Source organism: Hemibagrus wyckioides, linkage group LG28, assembly GCF_019097595.1.
Source record: "Hemibagrus wyckioides isolate EC202008001 linkage group LG28, SWU_Hwy_1.0, whole genome shotgun sequence".
In the NCBI taxonomy this organism is placed as follows: domain Eukaryota; kingdom Metazoa; phylum Chordata; class Actinopteri; order Siluriformes; family Bagridae; genus Hemibagrus; species Hemibagrus wyckioides.
Genome location: NC_080737.1, coordinates 20647024 through 20659523, shown reverse-complemented (window position 1 = coordinate 20659523; position 12500 = coordinate 20647024). Strand labels below are relative to the sequence as shown.

General features: G+C 46.1%; 1 protein-coding gene across 4 annotated transcripts in view; it reads left to right on the top strand.

The window, feature by feature from the left end:
* Positions 1-12500, top strand: part of senp3a (SUMO specific peptidase 3a) — a 34515-nt gene that overhangs the window by 18536 nt on the left and 3479 nt on the right. For all 4 annotated transcript variants that reach the window (XM_058383848.1, XM_058383846.1, XM_058383847.1 and 1 more), the window contains one exon: positions 2687-2770. In XM_058383848.1, the coding sequence (XP_058239831.1) occupies positions 2687-2770 (84 nt within the window). The remainder of the gene's footprint in view (positions 1-2686; positions 2771-12500) is intronic.

Genomic DNA, 12500 nt, shown 5'->3' with positions numbered 1-12500 from the left:
CTCTATACCCTATTCCCTACACCCTATACCCTACACTCTATACCTTATTCCCTTCACCCTACACCCTATACCCTACACCTTATTCCCTACACCCTATACCCTACACCCTATACCCTACACTCTATACCCTCGTCCCTACACCCTATACCCTACACTCTATACCCTATACCTTATTCCCTACACCCTATATCCTACACTCTATACCCTATTCCCTACACCCTATACCCTACACTCTATACCTTATTCCCTACACCCTATATCCTATACCCTACACTCTATACCCTCGTCCCTACACCCTGTACCCTATACTCTATACCCTATACCTTATTTCCTACACCCTATTCCCTACACCCTATATCCTACACCTTATTCCCTACACCCTATACCCTACACTATATACCCTATTCTCTACACCCTATACCCTACATTATATACCCTATTCTTTACACCCTATACCCTACACTCTATATCCTACACCTTATTCCCTACACCCTATACCCTACACTATATACCCTATTCCCTACACCCTATACCCTACGCTCTATATCCTATTCCCTACACCCTATACCCTACACTCTATACCCTACACCCTATACCCTACACTATATCCCCTATTCCCTACACCCTATACCCTATGCTCTATATCCTATTCCCTACACCCTATACCCTACACCCTATACCCTACACCCTATACCCTACACCTTATACCCTACACCTTATTCCCTATACCATATACCCAAAACTCTATAACCTATTCCCTACACCCTATACCCTACACTCTACCCTATTTCCTACACCCTATACCCTACACTCTATACGCTATTCCCTACACCCTATACCCTACACCTTATTCCCTACACCATATACCCAAAACTCTATAACCTATTCCCTACACCCTATACCCTACACTCTACCCTATTTCCTATACCCTATACCCTACACTCTATACGCTATTCCCTACACCCTATATCCTACACCTTATTCCCTACACCCTATACCCTACACTATATACCCTATTCTCTACACCCTATACTCTACATTATATACCCTATTTCCTACACCCTATACCCTACACTCTATATCCTACACCTTATTCCCTACACTCTATACCCTACACTATATACCCTATTCTCTACACCCTATACCCTACATTATATACCCTATTCCCTACACCCTATACCCTACACTCTATATCCTACACCTTATTCCCTACACCCTATACCCTACACTATATACCCTATTCCCTACACCCTATATCCTACACTCTATATCCTATTCCCTACACCCTATACCCTACACCCTATACCCTACACTCTACCCTATTTCCTACACCCTATACCCTACACTCTATACGCTATTCCCTACACCCTATACCCTACACCTTATTCCCTACACCATATACCCAAAACTCTATACCCTATTCCATACACCCTATACCCTACACTCTATACCCTATTCCCTACACCCTATACCCTACACTCTATACGCTATTCCTTACGCCCTATACCCTACACCTTATTCCCTACACCATATACCCAAAACTCTATACCCTCTTCCCTACACCCTATATCCTACACTATATACCCTATTCCCTACACCCTATACCCTACACTCTATACGCTATTCCCTACACCCTATACCCTACACTCTATACGCTATTCCCTACACCCTATACCCTACACTGTATACCCTACACCTTATTCCCTACACCATATACCCAAAACTCTATACCCTATTCCATACACCCTATACCCTACACTCTATACCCTATTCCCTACACCCTATACCCTACACTCTATACGCTATTCCCTACACCCTATACCCTACACTGTATACCCTACACCTTATTCCCTACACCATATACCCAAAACTCTATACCCTATTCCATACACCCTATACCCTACACTCTATACCCTATTCCCTACACCCTATACCCTACACTCTATACCCTGTTCCCTACACCTTATATCCTACACCCTACACCCTATTCCCTTCACCCTATACGCTACACTTTATACTGTACATCCTATACCCTTCACCCAAATCCTATACCAAACTCCATATTCCTATACCCTACACCCTACACCCTATACCCTACTCACTACTCCCAACACCCTATACCCTACACCCTACTCCCAACACCCTATACCCAACACCCTATACCCAACACCCTATACCCTACACCCTACTCCCAACACCCTATACCCTACATCCTATACCCTACTCACTACTCCCCAAGCCCTTCACTGGACAGCCATGTGTTCTGTGATGTAGTGCACTAGGACGAGTACACTAAGTCAGAGAGATGTTAAAGGTTCTAGAGTGTACGGTTTGGACTACAGAACCCCACACTCTCAGGACTGGAAGATTCAGTCTTTCAGGATCAGTCCATTTCTGTATCTGAGTGAAACGGATTTTTTCACAATTCTCAAAATTTAAACAAACCAGAAAGTGTGTGTAGAGCAGAAACTCATTCATTCACTCATCACAGGAGTGTGTGTGTGTGTGTCTGTTCAGACACACTAAACTGTGTGTGTGTGTGTCTGAAAGAATCCTAACTGTGTTCACTACATAGGGCGCCTAACCATGCAGACATCACTCGTTCACTACGTCCATTTACTACTTTCAGCTCATCCTCATCACAGTATTTTCATCTGTGTGTGTGTGTGTGTGTGTGTGTTTTTAGCACATATGGAAGTACTTGCAGGCCGAGGCGATGAAGAGAGAGCAGAGGGAGTTCTACACAGGCTGGACAGGGTTCTTTAAAATGGTGAGGATTATTTTCTGAACTTACTCAGAATTACCAGAAATTTCCCACAGCAACTGTGTGCTGAGAGTCTCCTCTATCTCTCTCTCTCTCTCTCTCTCTCTCACCCTCTCTCTCTCTCTCTCTCTCTCTCTCTCACCCTCTCTCTCTCTCTCTCTCTCTCTCACCCTCTCTCTCTCTCTCTCTCTCTCTCACCCTCTCTCTCTCTCTCTCTCTCACCCTCTCTCTCTCTCTCTCTCACTCACCCTCTCTCTCTCTCTCTCTCTCTCTGCGCATGCGCGGATGTGAATGAGCGAGTTGAGCGTCGTGAGCGAGTTTGCGAGCGATTTCAAAACTTTATTGTCTTTTTTGGCAATTCATTTCATTTTTTGTTGTTGTTTGGTTTGCGTGTTTTGTGAGGAGCTGTGTGTGTTAGTGTGCGTGTGTGTGTGTGTGTTTGGGCGCGTGTGTGTTTGGGTGCGTGTGTGGTGTGTGTTTCCCGGTAAGGAGTGAGCCGGCATTTCGGCACGCTTTGCGCCGGGAACATGGAGAAGGTGGATGATAGCGTGTACGAGTCTCTCACACGGCAGCATGGTGTGAGGATTGTGTGTAACGTTAGCGTGGAGGAGTGTGTGTTGGCCGTCGGGAAGGTGGTAGGGTACAGCAACATTTTAGCTGCCTCCCGTATGAACAGTGCTATTGTGCTTTTTCTGAACTCCGTTAATAAGGTTAATGATATTGTTAAACAGAAAGTGGTCATTAATGATTCCCTGGTAACGGTGCTTCCTCTCAGTACTCCATCTAGGAAAATAATTTTGTCAAACGTTCCTCCTTTCTTGAAAAATGACACCATTGCTAAAGAGCTCTCCCGCTATGGCAAAATGGTCTCTCCTATAAGAAAGATCCACATGGGCAGTAAAGCACCAGAGTTAAGGAACTCAAAGATAGTTTCCTTTAGGAGACTGGTGTACATGGTGCTGAATAATGGCGTGGAGGAGCTGGACTTAGCGGTGAAATTTAGCGTGGATGGCTTTGACTACACCGTTTTTGCGACTACTGACTCTGGCATGAAATGTTTCAACTGTGGTGAAACAGGACACTTGGTTCGTGCATGTCCAGAGAAGGTTAAAGACGGGGCAACAGACAGGCAGGTTGAGCAGACTAGGCCAAACGTTCACAGTGGTGATACTGAGGGAGATGGGCCCTCTGTATCGGTTTCTCCAGTGGCTGAGTCTGTTACAGCTGACCCTCCTGCGGTTAAGCCCATAGCTGCTGCCTCCTCCATGCTGGATCCCGTCATGACCGTTCCCCCTGCGGTTGAGACCGGGCTCAGCGGAGGCAACCCTGGTGCTACTGTGGCGAAACCCGCAGGGGACAAAGCAGGAGCATCTGATCCTGCGAAAAGTGATAAAGAGATGGGCGAAACAACATCCGAGCCCCCCTTGCAGACAAGCCAGGTGGAGGAACGGGACAGTCTCGATAATGGAGTTACAGATGCTGAGATGGAAGCAGAACCTGTTTTTAAAGTCCCCACTAAGCGTAAGAAAAAATCTAAAAGCAGGAGCAACAAGCAGGCTAAGAAACACGAGTCAGACGTGGAAGAGAGTGATGGTGGCTCCACGGACTCAAGTTGGTCACAGTGCTCACAGTCAGACGAAAGGGAGACGGTCTACACACCAGCAGAAATATCAGCGTTTTTAAAAAACACCAAGGGCAAAAGGTCAGTGAATATCGAAGAATTTTTCCCAGACACTGAACAGTTTGTGTGTGATGTTAAAAAGTTAATGCGGTGTGGTGTGTTTGAAAAAACTGAAATCTATCGTCTGAAGGCCATAGTGACCAAACTTAGGAAGAACACCGAAGATTCTTTATAGACTGCTGAGCTCTGTAATGCTTAACCAACTGATTGATTGCATTATGTGGGTGACATTTTATTATTTAATAATGAGTGCTATCACTGCCGTAACCCTTAATATCAATGGTGCCAGGGACCACAGAAAGAGAGCGGCAGTGTATGAGACGGTGAGACACAAGCGTGCGGATGTTGTTTTCCTGCAGGAAACTCATAGCGATCCCGGAAACTCCTCGGACTGGGCGAGCGAGTGGAAGGGACTTGTGTTTTTAAGTCACAGTACCTCTCTTAGCGGCGGTGTTGCCCTTTTATTTTCACCATCTTTTAGCCCACAGTCTTATGATGTTGAAGAAGTTTTAAAAGGCAGGCTTTTAAAAGTGCGGGCGTTTTATGAGAATGAGGTTTTTGTTTTTATTTGTGTGTACGCTCCCACCCTAAGTGTGGAGAGAATGGTGTTCTTAAATATTTTAAGCTCTGTCATTGGTTCCTGTGGTCAGAGTGAAGTTTTAATCATTGATGGGGATTTTAACTGCACTGAAGACGTTTTAGATAGGAACCATTTAGAACCTCATGCTGCCTCTCGCAAACGCCTGTGTGAGTTAATCACAACACATGACCTGAGTGATGTTTGGAGGACTTTTCATGAAACAGAGAGACAATACACCTGGTCCCATTGTAAAGAGAACCTCCTCTCACTAGCAAGGCTTGATCATTTTTACACTTTTAAACATCAGCTGAATATTTTTAGGTCCTGTGTTATTTATCCTGTGGGTTTTTCGGATCATTTTATGGTACAGTGCACTTTTAAGAAGAGCAATGTAAAGCCACGTAGTGCCTACTGGCATTTTAATGCTGCTCTTTTAGATGATATTAATTTTGGAGAAAGTTTTATTTTCTTTTGGCATGCTTTTAGGCTCCAGAAGCCGACTTTTACATCACTGCAAGATTGGTGGGATGTGGCAAAAGTGCACATTCAAATGTTTTGTCAACGGTACGCTCACAATGTGACTAAGGACATCACCAGATCACTTAGAGCTCTAGAGATTGAGGTAGTGGAACTCCAGGGTTTGGTGGAGTCCACAGGAAATCGAGGCCATATTGAGGCTCTCAAAAGGAAAAAACATGCGTTGGGTGAGTTGTTGGACACAACAGTGCAGGGGGCGCTGGTCCGCTCGCGCTTTAAAAGCGTAACAGAGATGGACGCTCTGTCCAAGTTCTTCTTTAGTCTTGAGAAAAAAAATGGACAGAAAAGGTTTATACATGCTTTGCATACAGATTCAGGGGAGCTTGTAACTGATCCCACTGAAATTCGCAAGCAGACAGTCAGCTTTTACTCAAAGCTGTACAGGAGTGAGCTCGCAGCTGTGCAGGAGGTGGAGGAAGATTTTGTCAGAAATCTTCCTAAACTAACCGAGGAGTCAGCTAGGGAACTGGACAGGGAACTGACCCTTGAGGAGTTGGAGGTTGCAATCAACAGCATGCAAAATGGGCAGTCACCTGGAATCGATGGGCTTTCGGTGGAGTTTTTTAAGGCTTTCTGGTCAGTGATAGGGCAGGACTTGCTGGAAGTGCTGAAGGCGAGCATATACGGAGGCAGACTGCCTCTGAGTAGCCGCAGAGCAGTCCTGACCCTACTCCAAAAGAAGGGAGATCAGACTGACCTTAGGAACTGGCGCCCTGTCTCCTTACTCTGCACAGACTGCAAGGTGCTCTCAAAAGCATTAGCAACAAGGCTAGGAAAGGTGATGGAGCAAGTCATCCACTTTGACCAGACGTACTGTGTGCCTGGCAGGTCTATCCACGACAGTGTACACTTAATTCGTGACATTTTGGACGTCTCTAGGCTATTGGGGCTGAAGACTGGTCTTATTTTCATAGATCAGGAGAAGGCTTTCGACCGGGTTGAACACCAGTATTTGTGGAGGGCGTTAGAGAATTTTGGGTTCAACTTCAGGTTCAAGGCCATGATCCAGGTGCTGTACAGCGACATTGAGAGCGTACTGAAAGTTAACGGTGGTTTATCTGTGCCTTTTAAAGTGTATAGGGGTATTAGGCAGGGCTGCTCTCTGTCCGGTATGTTATACGCCCAACCTTTACTATGTCAGATAAGAAGCAAGATTTCTGGTCTGTCTATACCAAGGTGAAATACCCCATACTGTGTTTCTGCCTATGCTGATAATGTTGTTGTGATGGTGACTGAACAAAGAGATATTGATATTTTAACTGACATCATAATTAAGTTTAATGTGATATCTTCTGCAAAAGTAAACTGGAACAAAAGTGAAGCCATTTTAGTCTGGGATTGGAAAGGTGGGGAACCATGTCTCCCAGATAATTTGACCTGGAGAACAGGTGGTTTTAAATATTTGGGAGTGTACCTGGGAGACAGCAGCTATGTTAAGAAAAACCGGGAAGGCATAAGTGAAAAGCTAAAAGGACGTGTGAATAAATGGAAATGGCTCGTTCCAAAGATGTCATATAAGGGCAGAACTTTGGTTATAAACAATCTAGTTGCTTCAATGTTATGGCACAGACTGGCCTGTATTGACCCCCCTCCCAAACTACTAGCAGACCTGCAGGCCATGATGGTGGACTTCTTCTGGGACAAGCTGCACTGGTAACCACAAAGCATTCTATACCTACCCAAGGAAGAGAGCGGACAAGGACTTATCCACTTATCCAGCAGGACTGTGGCCTTTCGTCTTTGTCATGTACAGAAGCTCCTCACTGGCCCAGAGAACCTCTCATGGAGAGCAGCTGCGAACGGAATACTACGCACAGTGGGAGGATGGGGTCTGGACAGGTCACTGTTTTTAATGGACACAAAGCAACTAAGCTTAACTGGATTACCTGCTTTTTATCAAGGTATTTTTAAAGTTTTTAACCAGTTCAGATTGCAAAAGGAAGACTGTTCGTCACTGTGCTGGCTTCTCGATGAACCTCTCGTCCATGGCGCTCGGCTGGATGTCACCAGCAGGATCTCTCCAGCCTTAACCAGAGCATTGATCTCCACAAGGACTGTGACACTACGACAGTTGGTGCAACTGTCAGGACCGGACTTTGCTCACTCAGACGATGTAGCAACAAAGCTAGGGGTAAAGTCTGTACGTGTGATAGTCCACCTTTTACAGAGGTGGAGGTTAGCACTTACATCTGAAGAGCGCATGCAGCTCAGGGACTACTGTGCTGGGGTGGTCAGCTCTGAGGAAGGTGAGCCCAATCCAGTTCTTTCTCTTGTACCTAATCTGTCAGAGGTCTCAGGTCCCCTCCTCGGAGATGGGGAAAGAACAGCTATAGGCCTTAACACAGCCTCGGGTAAGAGCCTCTACAAACTGTGTGTTAAAGTGTACAACAAGAGATGGTTAGACGGGAGGGAAGACACGCCCTGGCGCAGTGTCCTTGGGCTGAACGATGATGTAAAGCCAGAGTGGCGAACGTTGTACAAACCACCGTTAACTAAAAGAACAGGTGACCTGCAGTGGAGAATACTGCATGGCATTGTCTCTGTAAACGCTTTTATCTGTATTTTAAACCCAGAGGTCACACATGAGTGTCCTTTTTGTTTACAGAGGGAGACAGTGTTTCATGCTTTTATGAACTGTTTGACTTCGTCCACTTTTTAGTGTTTTAGCGAGTGTCTTTGAGTGTTTTGACACGGTTTTTACCCCCACAGGTTTTTATCCTTGGTTTTAAATACACCAGAAAAGAAAGGTTCAAGTGTCAGCTGGTCAATTTTATCCTGGGCCAGGCGAAACTGGCCATCTACACCAGCAGAAAAAACAAAGTGACCCAGAACACACAACATGATGTTACTGTAATCTTTCAGAGACTGGTCAGAACAAGGGTCTTTGTTGATTTCAACTTTTATAAAAGTATGAATGACCTTGAACAGTTCCAACTGATGTGGTGTGATGGGGAGCCGTGTGTACTGGTGTAAATGATGAACTGTGGTGTGATGGGGAGCCGTGTGTACTGGTGTAAATGATGAACTGTGGTGTGATGGGGAGCCGTGTGTACTGGTGTAAATGATGAACTGTGGTGTGATGGGGTGTGTACTGGTGTAAATGATGAACTGTGGTGTGATGGGGAGCCGTGTGTACTGGTGTAAATGATGAACTGCTGTTTGCACGTGAGTTTGGATGAACTTTTATTTTAACTTCCTGTGTATTTTAATAGTTTTTTATCTAGGTTTTTGATGTGCCATTTATTTATTTATTTATTTATTTATTTATTTATTTATTTATCTTTATAAATGGACAACTTTATTTATTTAATTATTTAACTATTTATTTACTCAATTTCCCTTGTGAAATTTGCTGCTAAAGTGAACAAATAATTGGATTTAATAAATGACCATCAAAAGTCAGTCTCTCTCTCTCTCACCCTCTCTCTCTCTCTCTCTCTCTCTCTCTGACTCTCTCTCTGTCTCTCTGTCTCTCTCTCTCTCTCTCTCTCTCTGTCTCTCTCTCTCTCTCCCTCTCACCCTCTCTCTCTCTCTCTCACCCCCTCTCTCTCTCTCTCTCTCTCTCCCTCTCTCTCTCTCTCTCTCTCTCTGCGCATGCGCGGCGGAGAGGCGAGTGTGGCGTGTGGAGCGCGTGAGAGCGGTTGGCGTTTTGCCAATTTTTTCGGCACTAAAGTGCAATTCTTTTCCGTTTAAAATCTCGGAATATTAATATACTTATTGTGTGAGTGTGAGCGAGTGTGTGCAGACAATAGCTGTGTGTGTGAGTGTGTGCGCGCGTGTGTGTGTGCAGGTGCGTGTGAGTAGCGTGTCGGTGAAGCGTGGTTATGGCGGATCCGACCGCGAGGTTGTGTGAGAGTTTGACTCGCCGGCACGGTGTCCGTGTTGTGTGTCCGGCACGGTGTCCGTGTTGTGTGTCCGGCACGGTGTCCGTGTTGTGTGTCCGGCACGGTGTCCGTGTTGTGTGTCCGGCACGGTGTCCGTGTTGTGTGTCCGGCACGGTGTCCGTGTTGTGTGTCCGGCACGGTGTCCGTGTTGTGTGTCCGGCACGGTGTCCGTGTTGTGTGTCCGGTGAGTGTTGAAGAATGTTGTTTAGCAGTCGGTAACGTGGTGGGGCATGAGAACATTGTCTCTGCCTCCAGAATGAACAGTGCCATTGTGGTGTTTCTGAATAATGTTGAGAAAGTAAGAAATCTGATTCAGAAAGGCATCATTGTTAATAATGAGACAATACTGGTTTCTCCCCTCAGTTCCCCAGCTAAGAAAGTCTTGTTGTCCAACGTCCCTCCTTTTATTTCAGATGAAGCTACACTATATTGCCAAAAGTATTCGCTCACCCATCCAAATAATCAGAATCAGGTGTTCCAATCACTTCCACGGCCACAGGTGTGTAAAATCAAGCACCTAGGCATGCAGACTATTTTTACAAACATTTGTGAAAGAATGGGTCGCTCTCAGGAGCTCAGTGAATTCCAGCGTGGAACTGTGATAGGATGCCACCTGTGCAACAAATCCAGTCGTGAAATTTCCTCGCTCCTAAATATTCCACAGTCAACTGTCAGCTGTATTATAAGAACGTGGAAGTGTTTGGGAACGACAGCAACTCAGCCACGAAGTGGTAGGCCACGTAAACTGACGGAGCGGGGTCAGCGGATGCTGAGGTGCATAGTGCGAAGAGGTCTCCAACTTTCTGCAGAGTCAATCGCTACAGACCTCCAAACTTCATGTGGCCTTCAGATTAGCTCAAGAACAGTGCGCAGAGAGCTTCATGGAATGGGTTTCCATGGCCGAGCAGCTGCATCCGAGCCATACATCACCAAGTGCAATGCAAAGCGTCGGATGCAGTGGTGTAAAGCACGCCGCCACTGGACTCTAGAGCAGTGGAGACGCGTTCTCTGGAGTGACGAATCGCGCTTCTCCATCTGGCAATCTGATGGACGAGTCTGGGTTTGGCGGTTGCCAGGAGAACGGTACTTGTCTGACTGCATTGTGCCAAGTGTAAAGTTTGGTGAAGGGGGGATTATGGTGTGGGGTTGTTTTTCAGGAGCTGGGCTTGGCCCCTTAGTTCCAGTGAAAGGAACTCTGAATGCTTCAGCATACCAAGACATTTAGGACAATTCCATGCTCCCAACTTTGTGGGAACCGTTTGGAGCTGGCCCCTTCCTCTTCCAACATGACTGTGCACCAGTGCACAAAGCAAGGTCCATAAAGACATGGATGACAGAGTCTGGTGTGGATGAACTTGACTGGCCTGCACAGAGTCCTGACCTCAACCCGATAGAACACCTTTGGGATGAATTAGAGCGGAGACTGAGAGCCAGGCCTTCTCGTCCAACATCAGTGTGTGACCTCACAAATGCGCTTCTGGAAGAATGGTCAAAAATTCCCATAAACACACTCCTAAACCTTGTGGACAGCCTTCCCAGAAGAGTTGAAGCTGTTATAGCTGCAAAGGGTGGACCGACGTCATATTGAACCCTATGGATTAGGAATGGGATGTCACTTAAGTTCATATGCGTGTCAAGGCAGGTGAGCGAATACTTGTGGCAATATAGTGTATCTGTAAAGAACTGTCTCTGTACGGGCGAATTGTCTCCCCCATTAAGAGAATCCCTCTTGGCTGTAAGTCCCCACTGGTTAAACACTTGGTTTCTTTTAGAAGAATGGTCTTCATGGTTTTTAAAGAAGGTGTGGAAGAGCTGAATGCCGTTTTTAAATTCAGAGTTGAAGGCTTTGACTACAATCTGTTTGTTTCTTCTGATACAGATATTAAGTGTTTTAAATGTGGAAAAACTGGTCATCTTGCTCGGGCCTGCCCTGAGAGGCAGAGTGACCCTGGTGTTTCTGAGCGACCGGGGCAGGACGCAGCTCAGTCGGCTGGGGTCGTTCCCCCTGCGGCTACAGTTCGGCCGGCTGCTGAGGGCCCCGGAGCTGCTGCTGCACCAGACCCGAAAGAGAGTGAGCCCCAAGCCCAGCCTGCAACCCAGAAGCCCACTGGAGCTGCAACAGCCCCGGAAAAGCCATGCACGGCCGAACCGGCCGCGGAAGAGCCATGCTCGGCTCAACCGGACCGGGAGAAGCCTTGCTCCACTGAGAAGAGCTCAGTGGGTTCTGGAGCAGTGCTGGAGCTGCCTGCGCTGGCAGAGGCAGGCACGGAGGTGCAGAGCGAACGCCCGGAGACACCGGACACTACACCAGTGCAGGGGGACGGGGGAGACGTGGACATGGTGGATGAGCCCCTCTTTAAAGTGCCGAATAAAAGGAAAAAGCAAGGTAAGGGACGGGGAAAAAAGCAGGCAAAAAAGGACACAAAGATGGAGGAATGGGAATCAGACAGTGATGACTGCATGTCAGACTCTGTTTTAATGTTCGATTCTCAGGAGGAACAGGTTAATGTTGTGTACAGCGCTGATGATATTAAAGAATTTTTAAGGAACACCAAATGGCAGAAAAATGTAGCATTGGAAGAGTTTTTCCCAGACCGTAAGCAGTTTATTCACGACGTTAAGTTCTTCAGCAGAGAAGGTGCGTTTATTGATGTTGAAATTTTCCGTCTGAAGAAACTGATCACAAGAGTGAATAAGGAAAACTCTGATGATGACTAGTGTGGTGTTTTTTTATGGTAGAGTGGTTTTTACCCTCTGTTTAATTTTATTTATTTTATTTATTTTTATGAAAGGAGTTAATATTGCGAGTTTAAATATTAATGGAGCAAGAGAGCAAATCAAGAGAGCTAAACTGTATGAAGTTTTAAAGCAGAAGCACACTGACGTTGCCATGCTGCAGGAAACCCACAGCGATACCAGCAATGCTGCTGATTGGGTGAAGGAGTGGGATGGGTTGGTGATTTTAAGCCATAACACAACGCTCAGTGGTGGAGTCGCCTTGCTCTTTACTCACAGTTTTATTCCTTGTTCTTATTCAGTTGAAGAATTTTTAAA